General features: G+C 60.9%; 1 protein-coding gene across 3 annotated transcripts in view; it reads right to left on the bottom strand.

Moving 5' to 3' along the window:
* The window catches only part of LOC100083530 (minichromosome maintenance complex component 3 associated protein), a 32,118-nt gene extending 23,065 nt beyond the window's left edge, over positions 1–9,053 (bottom strand). Inside the window, exons 1-7 of one of the 3 annotated variants that reach the window (XM_029068616.2) lie at positions 8,700–9,053; positions 8,182–8,321; positions 7,069–7,266; positions 6,121–6,389; positions 2,692–2,854; positions 1,278–1,438; positions 369–610 (exon numbers count right to left, since the gene is read on the bottom strand). In XM_029068616.2, the coding sequence (XP_028924449.1) occupies positions 369–610; positions 1,278–1,438; positions 2,692–2,854; positions 6,121–6,389; positions 7,069–7,266; positions 8,182–8,262 (1,114 nt within the window). In that variant the 5' untranslated portion in view covers positions 8,263–8,321; positions 8,700–9,053. Of the gene's footprint in view, positions 1–368; positions 611–1,277; positions 1,439–2,691; positions 2,855–2,940; positions 2,964–6,120; positions 6,390–7,068; positions 7,267–8,181; positions 8,322–8,699 lie in introns of those variants that run through there. The other 2 variants (XM_029068617.1, XM_029068618.2) reach the window with 2 other exon arrangements.
* Positions 9,054–21,362: the final 12,309 nt, after the last annotated feature.

Raw genomic sequence — 21,362 nt, 5'->3', positions numbered from 1 at the left:
CGGGGGGAGTCCACCTCTCCCTCGCCTCAGTTACCTCATCCGCAGAACGGGAATGAAGGCCGTGAGCCCCCGAATGGGACGGGGACCGTGTCCAACCCGACCTGCTCGTATCTGCCCCGGGGCTGGGCACGGTAGCGGGCACACAACGAGCGCTTAACAAAATACCTTAAAACAAAGAAATAACGGGCACATGACTGAGCGCTTAACAAATACCTTAATAAAAGAAATAACGGGCACATAGTAAGCGCTTAACGAGCACCTTAAAAAAGGAAATAAACGAATGGAACGTGAAGAGAAAAAACCACCACTGGGAGACGCCGCCGATCCACACGCGAGAGGCGAAGACGACCCGTTTACTGGTTCATCACCTGCTACATCCAAGCTGGCTTTCTGACTGCTGCTGACGGCCTCCGGCGCGGCGCTCTCTCCGACGTATCTGTTCTGGCTACTGAAACTGCACACGGGGACGTGCTGAGTCAGTGGGGGTAGCGGCCCTCCGTTCACAACTTCTCCAACCGACACGGACAGCTTCCGGGTGATAAACGTCGATCTCTTGGCTTTCGACAATCCCTCGGGTTCCATGAACGCCGAGCGATTCAGCTCAACGAACCTAGGTGGAGACGGGGTGTTCTAAGGAACTTTTTCGGCCTCCAAGAAGGGCGATCTCGAAGGAAGGAAACGGTCCGTTGGACCACGCCGCACACGCTCCGGCCTTTTAAACAAGCACCCGAAGCCCACCTGCGTAATCTAGAAGAGGAAACGGTAAGAAATCCATTACCCCTCCTATTTAAGACCCGACCCGAACCATTCAGGAGCTGGCGTCTTCGACGGGCTCAGATATTTAACTTACTACAGTCGCAGTGCTTCAAGAAGTTAAAAGGCGGCTAAAATGTCGTAGTTCGGTCTCCTGTACCGCACAGACCTTCGCGACGGCGAGACGAGCCAGCGCACGTCCCGCCGAGGGACCCGTTTCGATTTCACGAGCGTCCCGGACGTGAGGTGCTACGTAAGTTCAGAGAAAACTGGCCAGACGTATCGGACCCGTCTGTAAGCCATTTTTATTCCAGCTCTCGGGATGTAGCGAGGGGAAGGAGAACTTGTGAGAACAGATCTCTCGGCACCGAAACCGCTCATTCCGTTTTCCCGGTCTCGCCAGGGTCGCTTACAAAATACCGAGTCACAAAAAAAAAAAAAAAAAACAAAAACCGGGCGACGATCCCGGCGGAAAGCAGAGAAAGACTCAGGAGGTCACCACCACGGAAGTTTCGGGTACTTACCCGTCGGATACACTCAGGCCATAGAAACTTAAAAAATCAGTTGCTTCTTCAGAATCCCTAAACAGTAACATCTGCACCAAGTTGTCCAGGGGGAAGACGGTAGATCTCTGAAGGCTCACGGTGTAAGCAATACTGAGAGCTTTCAGAGCATCTTTACGAATCTTTCAAAAGAGAGGGGAAAAAAACGGATGAATTTCTGAGAAGGCTTTACCGGTGCACGTGCGTCTGGAAGATAATAATAATGGCGTTGGTGTTCGTTAAGCGCTTACTAGGCGCGGGGCCCGTCAGGTCGTCCCCCGTGAGGCTCGCGGTTAATCCCCATTTTACAGATGAGGTAAATGAGGCCCAGAGAAGCGAAGCGACTCGCCCGCGGTCACCCAGCCGACAAGTGGCCGAGCCGGGATTCGGACCCATGACCTCCGACCCCAGAGCCCGGGCTCTTTCCACTGAGCCGCGCTGCTTCTCGACGGTCTACGCTCCGACGAAGACAACGACGTCGGGGCACATGTGTCCCTACCTGTAAATGATCTATTATCGATGATTTATTCATTCTACCGCCTGACTCTCCATCTAGACCGTAAGCCCGTTGTGGACGGGGAACGTGCGCACCGACTCCGTTGTACCCAACTCCCCAAGTGCTAACACGGTGCTCTGCACGCGGTAAGTGCTCGGTACACACCACTGGCGATGACGAAGGGGCAGCCGTAACGGTACGGGAAAAACTGGATTTTACAAAAGACCTCCAAAGGTCCTCTAACGCTTTCTAGGTCATCTAGAAGAAACTGGCCCAAATCAAATTATCTACTAACATTTTCATTCATCTGAGTTTACGTCCCTGGGCAAAATTTCGGTTCTGACAGAAATTACCGGCGCAAGGGGTGGATGTCGACCGAAACTGAAATATAGTAATAATGATAATTACGGCATCCGTTAAGCGCTCGCTATGTACTGGGCACTGCCCTAAGCGCCGGGGTGGAGCCAAGCAAAGCGGGTTGGGCACGGTCCCCGTCCCACACGAGGTTCACGGTCTCATTCCCCGCTCTCCGGATGAGGTGACCGAGGCCCAGAGAAGTGAAGCCGCTGGCCCGAGGTCACCCAGCAGACGAGCGGCCGCGTCGGGATCAGGACCCGTGACCCGCTGGCTCCCGGGCCCGCGCTCCCTCCGCTACGCCGCGCCGCCTCGGCCCTTCCTCTCGATTCGAAACGTCGGCTACGTGCGTTTACGAAGCGAGCCGGTGGGTCGAAGCGAGTACCTCTACCCGTCCGACGGAACGACACGGCAAGAGAAAGGAGAACGGGCAGCGACCGTCACGCGTACGGCCGATCACGCGCTGGTTCCTCGACCGGAAATCCGCCCGCGGGTCTCTGCTTCGCATCGAACGCAACACGCGTCCTTAGACCGCCACTTCCTTACCTGATTAAAGTAACAGTGTAAGAGACAGGCGTTCAGATAGGAAGCCGTCCGCACCAGCTTGAAAAACCTCACAAAGTTGTTGCTGTTCAACGCGGCGAACGCCTGGACGGCGAATTTCACCTCCGGGGAGTTTCGGACCGAAGGCTGGAACCGTTGCACTTCCCTGGGGGTTAGAGGAGGAACGTTCGGCTCCGGGAGAGATTTTCACAGCTTGAAAACGGGTCACCGTTAACGCAGTAGAACCGCTACCTAGTAAAACGTTGAGTGCGACCCACTGTACTGAACGCCTGGGAGGCAGCGGTGTGGCCCAGAGGAGAGACCGCACGCCCGCGAGTCAGAGGACCCGGGTTCTACTCTCGGCTCCGCCATTCATCCGCTGTGTGACTTCGCGCGGGTCACACCTGACTTCTCCGTAGCTCCGTTTCCCGGAAAATGGGAATTAACAACAACAACAGATGCCAACGTCATTACTGTTAAGCGCTTGCTATGCGCAGAGCCCCGTTCTACGCGCCGGGGGACACGCGGGGTCATCGGGTTGTCCCGGGTGAGGCTCACAGTCTTCACCCCCATTTTACAGATGAGGGAACTGAGGCCCGGAGAATAACAACGTTGGTATCCGTTCAGGGCTTACTACGTGCAGGGCACCGTTCTAAGCGCCGGGGTAGACAGAGGGTCGTCGGGTTGTCCCCCGTGAGGCTCACGGTTAGTCCGCATTTTACAGCTGAGGTAACTGCGGCACAGAGAAGTTAAGTGAAGTGACTCGCCCACAGTCACGACGGCTGACAGGTGTGGCAGGGCTGGGATTCGAACCCGCGACCTCCGGCTCCCGAGCCCGGGCTCTTTCCACTGAGCCACGCCCTCAGGCCCTTTCCATTAAGCCACAGTGCCGCTCCTCGACAGAAGACCCCTGGAAAATGACTCCAACCGACACGGACGGCTTCCGGCTGATAGACATCGACGTCTCCCTCCTACTCAGACTGCGAGCCTCACATAGGACAGTGACCACATCCAACCTAATTATCCTCCCGGAATCTAGTTCGGCGCTCGGAACATAGCGAGTGCTTAACAGGTACCATTAAGAAAATTCAAAGGTTAATTCCCCGCTCCTGGGCGGCGGAATATTTACAGGCGATCCAATACCACGAGCGCCGAGGGCGGGTGAATAAATCCGCCCGGGCGACGGAGGTGGCCGTGGGATCGATCCCGACGTGATCTGGGGTGTTGGGACGTAATCCCGGAGGACCTGCCGGAGGCGGGGGGGGGGGGGGAGAGGTTTTAGGAGGGCTCCGAATGCGGCGAGGGTGACAGGCTGGGGAATCTGGGGGGGGAGGGGGGAGGGTTTCCCAGGCAGGGGGAGAGGCCGAGGCGGGGGCCGCAGGCGGGCGAGACGAGAGCGGGTGCCGCCGGGAGGTGAGTCTGAGGGAGCAAAAAGCGCAGGCCGAAGGAGCAGGGGAGAAGAGCCGCTCCGTGAAACGGAAAGCGACGGCACGGAGCCTTAGAGCCATCAACGGGCGGTTTCTCTCCGACGCGCAGTGAGATCGCCGGTCCCCGGAGAGGGGAGAGGCGTGCTGAGCGACGGCCGTCGGTCCGGCCAGGGGCGGCGACCGTCGGGCGGAGGGGGAGAGGCTAGAAGGCAGGGAGGCCGGCCTAAGAGGCCGACGCAGTGGGCCGACTGCGACAGGAAGAGCCTTTCCACTCGGGGGGAGCTGCTCCGGCGCCGGGAAACGGGGCGGGCGCGAGAAACGTGTCCGAGGAGACACCGGAGGAACGCGGGGACCCAGCGGACGTGATACCGAGGAGCTGAGGATGAGGCCAAAGTGGCAGACCCCGCGGACGTGAGGGAGGGCGACGTCGTCCGACGGCAACGGGAACCCGGGGGGGGGGGGGGGGCGGGGGGAGCTTCGAAGGGCAGGCTCGGCTTCGTCCGCGTCGGGCTTGGGGGCGCGGGCGAGCCGAGAGACGTCCCGGAGGCGGGGGGAGACGCGGGACTGAATCAGGCGAGGGAGGCGGAGACGGAACTGGAAGTTATCTGCGGAGGGGTGGTGACCCAAGTCGCAGGCGTGGATCAGTCTTCCCGGACAGCGCGGAGCAAGAAGAAGAGAAACGCAAGCGACGCGCGTCCTGTGAGAAGCTCATATCCAAAATATACCTACCGCAAACCGCGTGACTCGCTACGCTCAACGTTCGTTAGCTAAAGAGGAGAGCAGAGAGAAAAAAAGCACAGAGGGCCCGACCGAAAAGTTACCGGGGACACGTTAAAAGTTCCGAAATGAAATGTCAGCCTGAAGAAAATCTCTCTCTCTGCGGCCAAACGCGCTTCAGCTTTAAACGATCTGACGGAACGGGTTCTCGTCTCTTGAAAAATTGCCCAGGCGCTCCTCCGCGCTTGGATAGCTCGATCTAAAATTCAAAATTGAGGGATCCCGAAAACTGCCGCTCGGACAAACTTACGGAAAAATAATTCGAATATTTTCGGTCGACAGCACTGGCTCTTGTTAAGCGCCTACGACGCTCCAAGCACCGAGCTAAGCCCTGGGGTAAGATGCAAGACAATCGGGCCGGAACCGGTCCACGTCCCGGCGGTGCTCCCAGTCTACCTGGGAGTGGGAATTAATTCCCATTTTACAAATGAGGTGATTGAGGCGCGGGGGTTGCCTGCCAGACTCCTGGCAGAGCCGGGATTAGACCCCAGGTCCTCTGACGCCCGGGCCCGCGTTCTCACCCACTGGGCCACCCTGCTTCTCCGACGAGGTTATATTTCGAATCGGGCATTCGCCTGGAAACGCTCAGCATTTTAAAGAGCACGCGTTTCAAAACTGCAGCCATTTCTACCACGCACTTTCCCAGGGATCTCAAACGCGAATCGGAGCCTAAGGCGCATTAGGGCCCCTAAGTTTTAACGTTCAAATTCCGCTCTAATCTTCCTCTCCGGAAATCAAATACTTGACAAAAACCTTCCAACCTTCTGGGGCGGGATCCAGGCTTCTAGACCTCCTGAGCCCTCCCGACCGTGCGTCGCACACACTTGGGACTCAAAAAAAAAAAAAATATTAAGAAAGGGGCCGTTTCTCACTCACTCACTCACTCACTCACTCACTCCTCGATACCTGTCCTTGAAAATAACTCTGGCCCCTCGTGATAGATGCCGGGAACGCTTTTATCGACTCCGGGGTACCCTCCCAAGCACTCAGTTAATACAGTGCCCTCGATACAAGCCGCCGATTAATCGGTCGTTTTCTCTCATTCCTCCGCTCCTACCAGATCTACCCACGCTCCCGGCCTCCGGGGTCGGTCCACTCTACTGATTTTCCCACTGGTCTAATTCCCGATCCTCCACCTCTCTGCCACTTGGACCTCCTTCCGCTAATGTCTCTTGACCGCCCATCTTGCTTCGCGGTACCGATCGGTTTTCTTGAACGGAAAACTCACCTCAGGATATCTCCCTTGTTGAGATTGAGCAGAACGCTGTAACCTCTGAATTCCGCTTCGCTTTTGCAAAAAACTCCTCTGTTGGCCAGATCCTGGTACATCTCCTTCAGGCTCTGGAGACACTTGGTCATGTTCTCGTTGTTTATCTTCGCGTCGAAAGAAGACATGGGCTCCTCACACATACAGTGAGCGCAGTGGATGTGAAACCGGGCGCATTTCTCGATTAAAGACACCGTCAGAGGATCGCAGAGATGCTGCTGGGTTATGTCCTGGCGAAACAGAAAAACGAACCCTCCCTCTGAGCATCCGTCGACGCTGAGACTCATCGGCCGTATTTACTGAGCACTCACCGTGGGCAGAGCCCCGTCCCGAGCGCTCGGGAGAGGACGGCGTGACCGAGTTGGGGGATACGCTCCCCGCCCGCGACGAGCGTACGGTCCGACTGACGAATATCAGGGATGAGCCTCACGTTTCACTACTCAGCTGGCTTCTACTCGGGACCCCCACCTCCTTTCGATCAATGTTATTTGTCAAGCGCTTACTGTGTGCCGAGCACCGCCCTAAGCGCTGGGGCAGACACGGGGGAATCGGGTCGTCCCACGAGGGGCTCACGGTCTCCATCCCCATTTCACAGAAGAGGTCACCGAGGCACCGAGCAGTTAAGTGACCCGCCCACGGTCACGCGGCTGACGAGCGGCCGGGTCGGGGGCCGAACCCGGGACCCCTGACTGGGCTCTTTCCACTGAGCCACGCCGCATCTCTTAACGCCTTCTTCGATCATCACCCTGAAAATACCCAGCGTTGTACCGGAAGCGCCAAACGTTCCGTTTTTCTGAAACACCCCCTCCTCGATAAATTACGCCGTCACTCGGACGCGGAGAGGTCACGGGCCTTTCGAAGGCGAGACCCCTCGCTTTCGACGGCGGCGGTCGACGGCCAGTTCCTCACCTTCCTTATCCCGCGGGTCCTGTTCCACACGAAATCATACCAGTCGCGTGAACTGCCTTCCTTCTGGTCCATGATCTGCGTGACTAAATAGTCCATGGTCATACTTAACACCCCAGAAGGCCGGAGCTCGTGGGGTAAAGGTTCTTCCTGATCCGCTGAAGATCGGCTGTATTCCTTTATCGCGGCCGAATGGTCTACCTAACGGCGGAGGACAGAGCGGCGGGAAGCCGGAACGACAAAATGACCGTACTTAACCGACCCGCGCGCGCAACACTTCCCCGGCCCGGCCTCTCTCCCCTGAGCCACGCCGCTCTTGCCCCCACATACGATACAGCGAGTTTTACCGAGCGTGGAAACGCGGCTCGCCTAATTTTCTTAAGATTTTTACCCCGGCTGGATCTTTCTAACTCCTGCATCGCCCGCGGGAAGATGCCCACCGACTTGTCCACGCTGCGTTTCGGCTGCGTGTCAAGGTGCGATTTCCAGGAGCCGCTCACTCCCGAAAATGAATCTGCCTCCGCAGAGGGTCGACGTATGTTTTTTAAAGGAATTCTCCGGGAGGAAATTACTAATTCTAGCGTTCACACGCTTCCATCGGGTCCTGCAAACACTCGGAGAACACTGCGCTTTCAGGATCGCCCAGCGAAAGCTTTACCGCCTCCGTTTTCGAATCATCCGTCTGTCTAAACGGTAACCGCGCGCTTTTTGGCACGGTACCGGCCGAGCACGTACGTGCCGGGCCCTCCGCTGAGCGGGGGGGGTGGACGGGGGCCGATCGGGTCGGACGCGGTCCGTACGGGGCTCGGTCTTGATCCCCCTTTTACAGGTGAGGTGACTGAGGCACAGAGAAGTGACTTGTCCGAGGTCGCATGTCAGTCTGGTGGCAGAGAACTCCTCACTCCCGAGCCCTACCCATTAGGCCACGCTGCCTCTCGAGCCTAGAATCAATAATCCTCCAATCTTAACCCTCCGCCCCCACCCGTATCCGAAAACACATCAGTGTCGCTTTTCGAACGAAGACGTGTGCGCGGGGGCGGGGGGGGGGGGGGGGGGGGGGGGACGCCAAAAGTTTAACGGCCCGAACCGGCGGAAGGAAAACGTGAGCGTCGCTACCTGGTCGGTTCCGGGGATCAATTCGAAAATACTCAGTTGGTTCCTGGTTTCTCTCATGTACCTCTCTTTCTCGGGACACATGTCTGGGCAAGTTCCAACAAACGTCTTAGCTTTATCCAGGTCAGTTCTCTTGACGCGAGCTGAACGAGAACGGCGACGACCGCCGGAAAAAAAAAAACCAACAACAACAGGGTGAACGTGGGCTCGGGGTAAGTTAACCGTCCGCGTCCGGCCACCACCTCTCACGACGGACGGACGGGGGAACCCGGACGACTTCTGTTAAACCGAGGCCCGTCCGGACTCGGAATTCCCTCCCTTCCCACGTGAGCCGGGTCACGGCTCCTCCCACCTTCGAATCTCTCCTTAAATCCCACCGCCTCCAACGGGATGAATTTCCTAGAACCCCGTGCCACAGTATCCCTTCAGCCATCTTAGGGCACCGGGTCGATGCTGCCATCACTATCGTCCCCACAGAAATAGGGCCCCGCTTAGCCAAGTGACTCTAGAGGCTGCTAAACCTTGGGAGGAAACTCGGTTTCCAAAGGGGACCGCGGAAGTCTCGCCTGACGGAACCGGGACGCACGGAACCTCTCCTACCGCTACACTGCATCTGAAGTAGGAACGGCCTTCAAAGTTCCCACTCGCCAGCTCCGCGCTACAGGGGAAACAAATCCTCAGACAAGCACAGGTGCAGGCGCGACCGAGTCGCTCACGTTGCGGATCCCCCGTGTACGCGTTTATCCGCTAAAGACGACAGCTCAGCTCTTCTCCCTTCCGTGCTGACGCCGGCGACGCCGGCGTTCGTCAGGCGCTCACCGTGCGCAGAGCACGGTCCCGAGCGCCGAGGGAGACGCGAGGGAATCAGGTCGTCCCACGCGGGGCTCCCGGTCTCGATCCCCGTCTCACAGGTGAGGGAACCGAGGCGCAGAGAAGCGAAGCGACTCGCCCGCGGTCACGCGGCCGACGGAGCCGGGATCCGAACCCACGATCCCCGGCTCCAAAGCCGGGGCTCTTTCCGCTGAGCCACGCCGCTTCTGATCCCGGCACGTGGATCCGCGCCCCTCATCCGCCTCTCCCTCAACCCCGCGGCACTCACTCGCGGACGGACGTGAGATTCGCCGATGTCAGTGTCTTTGTTCCCCTCTAACCCGGAAGGCCCGTCGTGGACACGGAGCCCGTCTACCAGCTCGGTCACACCGCATCCTACCCTTGCGTCGGTTGTTGCGCTGTTCTCTCCAAGCGCTGAACTTGGCAACACAATAAACACAACTGAACGAACAAACCGTCCCAGCACTCGCTACGGCGTCCCGCACCCGCCAAGCGCTCGAGATATACAACCGACCGACGGACTGAACAACAGAAGACGTCGGCCGAATCCGGCCGGTAGGGAAGTCGGTCAGTTCGGACACCCTCCTCCCCGGCACGCTTCCGTTCGAAAACGAAACGCGGAACGGCGGCGCCACCGAGTGACGGACGAGCTCGTCGTCTCCGATCGCCTAACCCGGCGCGTCGCGAAATCACGATCACCTTGTCGCATGATTTTATCCCTCTGGTCGAGAAGGCGGTATCTCTCTTCGGCCGTCTCCGCCGCGGCGCCCGCCAGGTTGCCGGGGGAGGGCGTCGACGTCCCCGAGCCCTCGGGGCCTTGGCCCTCCGAGCCCGAATCGAAGGGGTCCGTCTCGAACTGAAGGGCCTTCGGAAGGCCGGCCTTCTTGACCGGAGAGCTACCGGAGAGAGGAAGTGAAAAGGAGAGAGGAAGGTCGGCGCCAAGACCCAGCTGACAGGCGGACGCCTCGGTGCCCGTCGCCGTCTCCTCTTCGGTCGGCGTTCGCGAAGCGCTTACGAGGCGCCGTACCGAGCTCCGGGGTGAGACGCGGAGCCCGTCGGGTCGGGCCGAGTCCCCGTCCCGGGGTCTGTAAAACGGGGATTAACCGCGAGCCTCACGTGGGACGACCTGATTCCCCCGGGTCTACCCCGGCGCTCAGAACGGTGCTCGGCGCGTAGCAGGCGCCTGACGAACGCCGACGTCATCACCACCACTAGTTCGGAGGTAGGCTTGGGCACCGCATCATTTCACCCGACGTTTAGATTCCTGGGACAGATTCGCGGACGAGGTCCGTAACGGTTTATCGGCGGGGAGGTCGGGGATCCACGGGGCCGTCGGTAACCGCTCCCGCTCCCCGTGACCCCGCTCGGTGGAACGAGCCCGGGCTTGACCGTCAGGGGTCACGGGTTCTAATCCCGGCCACCTGTCGGCCGTGTGACCTCGGGCGAGTCGCTTCGCTTCTCTGCGCCTCGGTTCCCTCGCCTGGAAAACGGGGATGAAGACCGCGAGCCCCACGCGGGTCGACCTCACTATCCCGTATCCGCCCCGGCGCTTAGAACGGCGCTCGGCGCGTAGCGGGCGCTTAACAAATCCCATAACCGTCATCGTCCTCGATCCCATCTCTTAGCACGACGCTCGTCGCACGGTAAGCGCCCGCCGAAGCCGTTCGTTCGTTCGTTCATTCGTATTTATGAAGCGCTGACTGCGTCCGGCGCGCTGTCGTTCGTTCGTCCGTTCATTCATTCAACGGTATTTATCGAGCGCCGACTCTGCGCAGAGCACCGGACTGAGCGCTCGGAATGCACGAGTCGGTAACGGACGGAGACGGTCCCCGCCCTCCGACGGGCTCACGGTCCGATCGGGGGAGGCGGACGGACGAGACCGACGGCCACGAATAGAACCGAGGGGAAGAACGCCTCGTTAAAACGACAGCAGATGAATAGAAGCAGGGTGACGTACAGCTCCTTAACAAAATGAATAGGGTGACGAAGATACACACAGTCGAGCGGACGGGCACGGTGCCGAGGGGAGGGGAAGGGAGAGGGGGAGGAGCGGAGGGAAAGGGGGGAAAAGGGGGCTTAGCCGAGGGGAGGCGAAGGGGGGGGGGAGGGGGAGCAGGGGGAGAAGGGGAAGCTCGGTCCGGGGAGGCCTCTCGGAGGAGGTGAGCTCGAAGTAGGGTTTCGAAGAGGGGAAGAGAGTCAGTCTGGCGGAGGCGGGGAGGGAGGGCGGCCCGGGGGTCGACGGCGGGACGGGCGAGACCGGGGGACGGCGGAGGAGCGGGGCGTGCGGGGTGGCCGGTGGAGAGGGAGGAGAGGTGGGGAGGGGCGAGGTGACGGAGAGCCTCGAAGCCCAGAGTGAGGAGTTTCCGTTTGGAGGGGAGGTCGACGGGCAACCGCCGGAGGTGTCTGAGAAGGGGAGTGGCACGCCCGGAGCGTTTCCGCGGGAAGACGAGCCGGGCGGCGGAGCGAAGAACGGACCGGAGCGGCGAGAGACAGGAGGGAGATCGGAGAGAGGGCCGACACGGTAGTCTAGCCGGGATGGGACGAGAGCCCGTGGCGGTGAGGTAGCCGTCCGGGTGGAGACGGGCACGGTGCCGAGGGGAGGGGGGAGGGGGAGGGGCGGAGGGAAAGAGGGGGACGGCATCCGGCCCACCTTCTCACCCTCACGATCGAATCATTTTAAGAATCCGAAGAAACCAGATCCCATCGTGGACACGTTAAATAAAAGAGGTGAAAAGAGTATTAACCGGGCTGCGGATAAATCGTCTTTCTAGGTCGTAGGCTGGCGAACTGCCCGTAAGGTACGGTTCAAGCCGCACCTCACAACCGTACGGCAGAAGTGGTGGGGAAAACGGGTCGTTACCCGAAAATCGGATACGCTGAAACAGGGGGAGGGACTCATTTTCTAACCTCCTCATCTCTCCGAAATGAGACGGGGCAGCGTTCCGACCGCCTCGCCACTAGTTTCAGGATTCGAAACAGTTAGCGTCGGGAGGTCTTCCGACGAGACCTTCCCTTCCCTTCCCTTCCCGAGGGAGGGAGAGAGAAGAGGCGACCGTACCTCCTGCCGAGAAGGCCGCCGCCGGTCGCGGGTCGCACCAGGGGTCTCCGAAGCGGGGAACGCGTGAAACCCGGCTCTTCCGGGTCCGGCTTCGCTTCGCTCTCGTCGGACTTCTCCTCCTTGGGCGGAAACCCTCTCTTACCCGGACCTGAATACGTAAACGTACACGGGCTCGGTCGGAACGCAAACACGCCTGCCTCTCCTCAAATCTCTCGCTTCGGGAAAGGCTCTCCCTTTGCCGGGGACTGGGAGAGAACCCAGAGGGAAGGGGCGTTCACGGACGGTTTCGTTCCGCCCCTCGGCGAGCGGAAACAAAGGGCGGGCAGAAATCCCCCGCGCTGGGAGGCGGCAGGGCGGAGCGGATAGGGCGCGAGGCCGGGAGCCGGGGGACCTGAGTTCCACCCCCGGCTCTGTCATCCGCCCGCCGCGTGACCCCGGGCAAGTCGCTCAGCTTCCCCGAGCCTCGGTTTCCTCAACCGCAAAGCGGGGATTCGATGCCCGCTCTCCCTCCCACTTGACCCGCTACGCTGTCCTTCCGCCGCACGGTACCTTTCGCGGTTCAGAGACCGGAAACGCAGCTCTTGCCCATTTAAGATATCGGAACGCGGAAGGGAAATTCACGACGTTCCGGGCGGTAGGGATAACGACGGAGACACTCACTCATCTTCTTCTTCTTGTGCCAGAAGATAGCCACGTCCTTATGCAGTCCTTTCCCCTTCTTCCTCGCCTGGGCTGCCGAGGCCTGAAAAAAGGACGCGGAGATCGAGGCGTTTCGGAACCGGACAGAGGCGGGACACCGAGATCCATCTCCCCGCCGGTCGAGAAAGGGCAGGTGAATACGAAGCGGGGGAAAGAAACGATAACGTCGGTATCTGTTCGGGGCTCACCACGCGCGGAGCGCCGTCCTACGCGCTGGGGGAGGTACGGGGGGGGGGGGTCCCCGGGCCGTCCCACGGGAGGCTCACGGTTGATCCCCGTTTGCCAGATGAGGTCAGCGGGGCGCAGAGAAGCGACTCGCCCACGGTCGCACGGCCGACGGGCGGCGGAGCCGGCACTCGAACCCGCGACGTCCGACCCCCCCCCCAGCCCGGGCTCCTTCCGCAGCCGACCGAAAACGAGCGGCGGGGCCTCGGGGACGGAGCACGGGAGGCAGGAGGCCCTGGGTTCCGATCCCGGCCCCGCCGCCCGCCCGCGGCGCGACCTCGGGCGAGTCGCCCCCCCCCCCCCGGGCCCCGGTCACCTCGTCGGCGAAACGGAGACGGAGGCCGCGAGCCCCCGGCGGGACGGGGACCCGGACCCGCCCCGGCTCTCGGGACGGTGCCCGGCCCGTAGCGGGCGCTTAACCGTCGCCCTCATTATCCCCGTTCTCGTTAGCGGGCGGAGGGCCGACGGTGGACGACGGGCCTTCTAGACCCGAGCCCGCCGCGGGCGGGGATCTCCTCTCCGTCGCCGAACCGTCCCGCTGCGCGCCCGGCGGGCGCCCGACAGATACGACCGAACGAACGAACCCGAAGCGGAGCGGGCGGAGGAAATACCCGGAGGCCCCGGAGAACAGAGTCTCGGAGGCCGCGGCCCGGCCGGGGCCCGGCCGCCGGCGAAGAGCAGCAGCGCGGCTCGGTGGGGAGAGCCCGGGCTCGGGAGTCGGAGGTCAGGGGTTCGGATCCCGGCCCCCCCCACCCCCCCCCGTCGGCCGTGCGACCGCGGGCAACTTCGCCTCTCGGGGCCTCCGTCCCCTCACCCGTAAAACGGGGACGAAGACCGCGGGCCCCACGTGGGACGACCCGATCCCCGGAACGGCGCCCCGCGCGTAGCAGGCGCTCGACCAACGCCGACGGTATTAAAAGGAAACCCGGCAGGGCCGTCCGACCCGACGGAGGCGGCCACCCGGAGGAAGGGCGGGACGGCCGTCCCCTCGGCTCGCCGGAGGGCGGGGGGCACTCACGTGGTCGAAGAAGTGCACGACGGCGAACTTGCGGCTGCGCTTGGTATAGACCCGCTGCACCTTGGCGAATCGGCCGAAGTGCCGCTCCAGAACGGCCCTGGTATTGAGGCCGTCGGGGACGTTCTTGCACTGGATGGCCGTGAGTTGGCTTGGGGACGGGCCCCCGAGGCTCTCGGCGCTTTCGCTCCTTTTACTCCGGCGCGAAGGGGTGGCTCCGGCGGGATCTGCGAGAGACAGCGTGGGGCCACACCGGGAGATGGCGTTCCCGTCCAGTCCGGCCCCCCCGATTAGACCGGGGGCCCGTCGACGGGCGGGGACGGTCCCTCTCTCTCGCCGGATGGTCCGTTCCAAGCGCTCGGTACGGTGCCCCCCACGCGGGGAGCGCCCGCTGAACACCCCGGAACGGACGGATGAACCGACGGCGGGAGGGGACGAGCGGCGGGCTCTCCGCCCGGCCGGTCCCCTCCCGGAAGCCGAGGCGAGGCGAGGCGAGGCGAGGCGGCGACGCGGCCCCGGCTCTCGGGATCCCCGGATCCCGGGGTCGGGACGGGCCCCTAGGCGGGGCGACGCGGACGGGACCCGACGTTTCCAGAAGCGACGACGTGGGTCCGAAACGATGCGCGGCGGTCCGCCCGCGGACGCCCCGGGACGCTTCCCCGACCCCGTCGGGTCTCCGCGAAGACGCGGCCTCGGGCTTTTTAAGGGGGGTGGGGGGACACCCGAACGGTGCCTGGGGGGGGGGATACCGTGAGCCTCCTAAGGCGACCTCACGGGCGAGAGGGCGACACGGAGGACGGCTTCGGAAAGGGAGTCGAAAGGCCGGGGGCGCGGAGCGCCGCCCCCGGCCGGCGGGAGAGCGCGCCGGGGCCGGCGGAGGGACCGTCCCCGGCTACCCGACGGACCCGAGAGGCGGGGCCGCCTCGGTCCGCCGCGTGGCGGCCGGGGCGGGCGCCGGGCGCCTACCTTCCTTTCGGTCTCTACCCTCGGCCTCCTCCTCCTTCCTCGGGCCGGGGAGCCGGGGTCCGGCGAACGCCGCCCGGCCCGCGGCCGCGCGGTCGGGCTCTCCGCCCCCGAGAGCCGCGGCTCCCTTCTCCGCGTCCCTGCCGGCCGGGCGGCCTCCGTCCCCGTTGCTCTTCAGCACGTCCTTCAGCGTCCGGCCGAAGAGGCCGCCCCTCCGGGGCCGGGTCAGCCGCGCGGGACGCTTCCCGGGGGGGCGGTCGCCCCGGGACGGGGGGTCCGGGTCCTCGGCGGGGTCGCGGTCGCGGCGTCGCGGCGAGCGGTCCCGCTCCTCTTTCCTCTTCGGCCCCCCGGCCGGGCTCGGGGGCCGCCCGGCCCGGCCCGGCCCGCCCGCGGCGGAGGGTTCGCCCGCCGGGGCCGGGGGGGAGAGGGCGAAGCCGGCGGGGCCGCCGGCGGGGCTCCCGGAGACCGGCTCGGGGCCCCCCCCGTCCCCCTCGGCTCCGGGACCCGGCGGGGCGGGGGCGGACGGCGGGGACGGACGGCTCCCGCCCGCCGACTTGGGAAAGCCGAGGGCGGCCCCGGGGCCCGGGCCGCCGCCCGCCGGGGAGAGGGCGAAAGGGGCCGGCGCCCCGGGGCCGCCGCCCGCCGCGCGGCGAGGGAAGGCGAAGGACCCCGGGGCCGCCCGGCCCCGCGTCCTCTCGGGCTCGGCCTCGGCCCCGAAGATCGGCCTGAACGTGGCGTTCTCGGGAGGCCCGAAGCCGAACTCGGCCCCGCCGAAGCCGCGGCCCGGGGTCTCTCCCGCCGTCAGCCCGAAGTCGGCGGCGCCGGGGAAGGCCCCGGGGGCGGCGGGCGCCCCGAAGCGGAAACCCGCGGCGCCGGCCGCCGAGGAGGAGGGGGCCGCGAGGGGAGCGGCCGGCCGCGGCCCGAGCCCCGGGGACGGCGGGAACCCCGGGACCTGCCCCGGGGGAGGGTTCCCCGAGCCGGGCGGCCGGGAGAAGTCGGGAGGCCGGGCGAAGGCCGGGTTGGGCGCGGGGCTCCGGCCGAAGGGCGGGGGCTGGCCGAAGCGGAACGGGGGCCGCGCCTGGGACGCCCCCGCGGACCCGCCGGCCGCGGCCGGGGAGACGCCGGCCCGCCGCCCGCCGAAGGGATCGCTCGCCTGCATCGTCTCCGCCGCTCCGGACGTCCGCCCTCAGGGTTTCGGCCGCCGGGCCGGGCCGCTCCGCCTCGCCGGGGGACCCGCCATCTCTCCTCCGCCCTCCCGGCCACCTGGAGGACGGATTTCGGGACGTCGGCGGCCGCGGGCGGCCTCACGGGGCCGTCTCTCCCGCGGCCGTCCCCGTCCGGGAGTGGGCGGCCGCGCCGCACGGTTTTAACCGGCTCCGCCGCTTGGCGGCTGGGTGACCGTGGGCCGGTCGCTGCGCTTCTCCGGGCCCCGGTGACCCCCTCTGCAGAGTGGGGGTCAGCCGTGAGCCGCACGGGGGACGGCCCGACGGCCCCGCCTCTCCCCCGGCGCTTAGGACGGCGCTCCGCACGGGGTGAGCGCTTCACGGATCCCGACGTTATTAAATCCGCTCTCCTCGCGGACACGTTTCCTCGAAATACGTCGCGCTCTCCCAGGCGCCCAGAGCCGCGCTCCGCGCGGAGTGAGCGTCCAACGGCGCCGACCGGTATCCCGCCGAAACCGCCTCGGCGTCCCGACTGAAGAAATCGATCGATTAAAGCGGCAATTAAATTGGAGAAGCGGCGCGGCTCGGCGGCAAGAGCCCGGGCTGGGGAGTCGGAGGTCGTGGGTCCCGATCCCGGCTCCGCCGCCCGCCGGCCGGGTGGCTTCCCTTCTCCGGGCCTCAGTGACCTCATCTGGAAAACGGGGATGAAAACCGCGAGCCCCCCGCGGGACAACCCGACCGCCCCGCAACAGCAACGATAACGTCGGTCAAGCGCCTGCTGGGCGCGGAGCACCGTTCTAAGCGCTGGGGGAGATCCGGGGTCATCGGGTGGTCCCACGTGAGGCTCCCGGTCTTCATCCCCGTTTTCCAGATGAGGGGACCGAGGCCCGGAGAAGGGAAGCGACTCGCCCACGGTCACACCGTCGACAGGGGGCAGAGCCGGGATCCGAACCCCTGACCTCCGACCCCCGAGCCCGGGCTCTCGCCGCTGAGCCGCGCCGCTTCCTCCCCGGCGCTTAGAACGGTGCTTTGCGCGTAGCGGGCGCTTAACGGATACCCAAAGCGAAAGAATAGTTAAAACGGCCCCTCGGGAAACCCTTCAGAGTCGCTCCCTTCGGCAAAGACATCGCTCTCACGGGGCAAATTCCCAGCCGTCGGCCTCCCGGACGCCACCCGGCCCCAACGACCCGCTCGGCCCGTGGCCTGCTGCGGTTTTTCCGAGAATCCCAGGCTTCGGAGCTATCTCCCTGCTCTGCCGTCCGTATTCGCTCCGGCTACCTTTTAATTTCGAGGAGGGGGAGGAAAGGTGACACAGAAGAAAGCATAACGGGAAGCAAGAGCCCTGCCCAAATCCCAGCAATTCAACCCGACGGAGAGATCGGTTATCGGACGTCACTTCAGTCGGTCGCCTCCTCCCTCGTCGGTTCCCACGTCCGTTTCCTCGACCCGTTGATCCCGAGCTTTAACTCCCTCCCGCCTGTAGATCCGATCGCCGTGTACTGGGCGCTTACCGGGTGCCGTGCACTGTGCTAGGCGCTCGGGAGAGTACAGTTTAGCAGCGGATCCCCCGCCCACGGCGAGCTCACGGTCTACGGGGGGAGAGAGATGTTAACGGCCACGAACGAGAGGAATGCACCCAGGCGCCGAGGGGCCGGGAGCCGGGGGACGAGGGGAGCGGGAGAAGAGGAGAAAGGGGGGGCTCGGCCAGGGAAGCCTCAGTCGGCTCATCTGAAAAATGGGAATTAAGCCTCTGAGCCCCCCGCGGAGGAACCCGATTACCTTATTCTCACCCCAGCGCTTGGAACGGTGTCTGGCACGTAGTAAGCGCTTAACGAGTACCGTCATTCTCGATTCTATTTATACTTGATTCCATTTACACTTGATTCTACTTACTCTTGATTCTATTTATACTTGATCCTGTTTATCTGGATTTTATTTATACTTGATTCTATTTATGCTTGATCCTATTTATTCTTGATTCTATTTATTGCTATTGTTTCGATGAGATGTTCATCCCCTCGATTCCATTCATTGCTATTGCTTTAATAAGATGTTCATCTCCTCGATTCTACTTATTTGCTACTGTTTTAATGAGATGTCCATCCCCCCGACACTATTTATTTGCTATTGCTTTAATGAGATGTCCGTCCCCTCGAGTCTATTTATTTGCTATCGTTTTAATGAGATGTTCGTCCCCTCGGTTCCATTTATCGCTATTTTTTAATGAGACGTTCATCCCCTCGATTCCATTTAGCGCTATTGTTTTAATGCGATGTCCATCCCCTTGACTCTATTTATTTGCTATCGTTTTAACGAGATGTTCTTCCCCTCGATTCCATTTACCGCCATCGTTCTCGTCTGTCCGTCTCCCCCGACTAGACCGGGAGCCCGTCAGAGGGCGGGGACCGTCTCTGTCTGTTACCGACCTGTCCATCCCAAGCGCTCAGTCCAGTGCCCTGCACATAGTGAGCGCTCAATAAATACGATCGAACGGATGAAGGAATCATCATGCGTCCATATGGGGCAGAGACGGCTCGAGGGCATAAGACGGCCACAACCAAATCTACGCTGCCTTCAAACATTCATTCAGTAGTATTTATTGAGCGCTTCCTATGTGCAGAGCACTGGACTGAGCGCTTGGGATGGACAAACGGGTAGCAGATAGAGACGGTCCCTGCCCTTTGACGGGCTTACGGTCTAATTAACGTGCTAATTAACAAACGTGCTCGAGCCCCCGCACCCCGTAACGAAAGTGCCTTTTCTCGATCCCGCTTCATCCTCATCCACCTCCCAAGCGATCAATCAGTGGCATTTATCGATAATCCGGTGGCCACAAGGTTCCTTCCTGTCCAAAGTCCTAGAGAGGGGAGGGATCGGATGCCTCGGGCCTTCACCGACCGCTCCTTCGAGAAGCAGCGTGGCACGGTGGCAAGAGCCCGGGCTTGGGAGTCACGGGGTCGCGGGTTCCAATTCGGGCTCCGCCAGCGGTCGGCTGTGCGACTCCGGGCGAGTCCCCTGACTTCTCTGTGTCTCCGTTACTTCATCCGTAAAATGGGGATTGAGACCGCGAGCCCCTCGTGGGACAACCGGCTTACCTTGGGTCTCCTTAGAACAGTGCTCGGCACAGAGGAGGCGCTTAAATACCATCATCATCATCGTCGTCATTGTTATTGTGAGTGAACGAATGAGTGAGCGAATTAATAACGAGTGAGCGAATGAGTTGTCTGTCTCTCCCCCGACTGCCTGTCCGTCCCCCCCTATTAGACCGTAAGCCCGTCAGAGGGCAGGGACCGTCTCTATCTGTTACCCATTTGTCCATTCCAAGCGCTTAGTACAGTGCTCTGCACACAGTAAGCGCTCAATAAATACGAATGAATGAACGAATAGTAAGCACTCGATAAATAGTATTGAACGGATAAGCGAATGAATGAGTGAATTAATGAATGAGCAAGCGAGTGAATGAATGAATAAGTGAGTGGGTTAATACATGAGTGAGTGAATGAGTGAATGACTAAGCGAATGAGTGAATAGGTGAATGAATAAGTGAATGAGTGAGTGAGAGAATTAATGACTAAATCAGTGAGTGAGTGAATGAATGACCAAGTGAATGAATGAATAAGTGAATGAATGAGTGAATTAATGAATGAATGAGCAAGTGACTGAATGAGTGAGTGAATGATTGAATTAGCGTATGAATGAGTGAGTGAATGAATGACAACGAATGAATGAGTGAATGAATAAGGGATGAATGAATGAATAGGTGAATGAATAAGTGAATGAGTGAACAAATGAATAAATGAGTGATTGAATAGGTGAATGAATGAGTGAATTAATGAATGAACGAGTGCATGAATGACTGAGGGAATGATTGAATTGGTGCATGAATGAGCGAGTGAATTAATGAATGAGTGACGGAGTGACTGAGAGAGAGTGAATGACTAAGTAAATGAATGAATGAATGAGTGAAAGAAAGACTACATGAATGAGTGAATGTATAAGTGAGTGAATGAATTAATGAATGAGTGAATGAAGGAACGAATGAGTGAATGAAGGAACGAATGAGCGAGTGAGTGGATTGAATAAGTACACGAATGAGTGAGTGAGTGAGCGAATGAATGAATGATAGACTAAGTGAATGAATGAATGAATGAGTGAATGAATAAGTGAATACGTGAGTGAATTAATGAGTGAATAATGAATGACTAAGTGAATGAGTGAAGAGGTGAGTGAATGACTAAGTGAATGAGTGAGTGAATGAGTGAATGAATAAACGAGTGAGTGCATGAATGACTAAGTGACTGAATGAATGAGTGGATGAATGAATGAGTGGATGAATTAATGAATGAGTGAATGAATGAACAAGTGAGTGAATGAGCGAGTGAATGAACGAGCGAGTGAATGAACGAGCGAGTGAATGAACGAGCGAGTGAATGAACGAGTGAGCGAATGAATGAGTGAGCGAATGAATGAGTGAGTGAATGAATGAGCGAGCGAATGATAGAATAAGTGAATGAGTGAATTAATGAATGAGTGAATGAATAAGTACATAAGCGAGTGAATTAATGAATGAATGGGTGAATAATGAATGACTAAGTGAATGAGCGAAGAGGTGAGTGAATGAATAAGTGAATGAGTGAGTGAATGAACGAGTGGGTGCACGAATGACTAAGTGAATGAATGAATGAATGAGTGACCGAATGAGCGAGTGGATGAGTGAATTAGTGCATGCACGAGTGAGTGAATGAATGAGTGAGTGATCGAGTCGACGAGTGAGTGAGTGAATGAATAAACGAGCGAGGGCACGAATGACTAAGTGAATGGATGAATGAGTGGACGAATGAGTGAGTGGATGGTTGAATGAGTGCATGAACGAGTGAGTGACTGAATGAATGAATGAGCGATCGAGTGCACGAGTGAATGAAGGAATAAATGAGTGGGTGAATGAATGAATGAGCGAGCGAGCGAGCGAATGAATGAATGAAGGCGGCGGCGGCCGCGTCCCCCTCCCCCCGCCCCGTCCCCCATTCGTTCAGTCGCACGGACCGAGCGCCCACGGCTTGGAAGGGAGGGCCGGGGGAGGGGGGGACCGCGGTTAGAAACCCTCCCTCCCCCTCCCTGCCCGCCCCCCGCCCCCCCCGGGGTCGGCGCTCACCAGGCCCCGGACCTACCTTCCGCCCGCCCGGCCGCCGGGGAACAAGCAGACAAGGAGCCGCTTCCGACGCCGCCCGCG

The sequence above is a fragment of the Ornithorhynchus anatinus genome, chromosome 7 (genome assembly GCF_004115215.2).
Source record: "Ornithorhynchus anatinus isolate Pmale09 chromosome 7, mOrnAna1.pri.v4, whole genome shotgun sequence".
Lineage (NCBI taxonomy): Eukaryota > Metazoa > Chordata > Mammalia > Monotremata > Ornithorhynchidae > Ornithorhynchus > Ornithorhynchus anatinus.
This window is presented reverse-complemented; position numbering and strand designations above follow the sequence as displayed.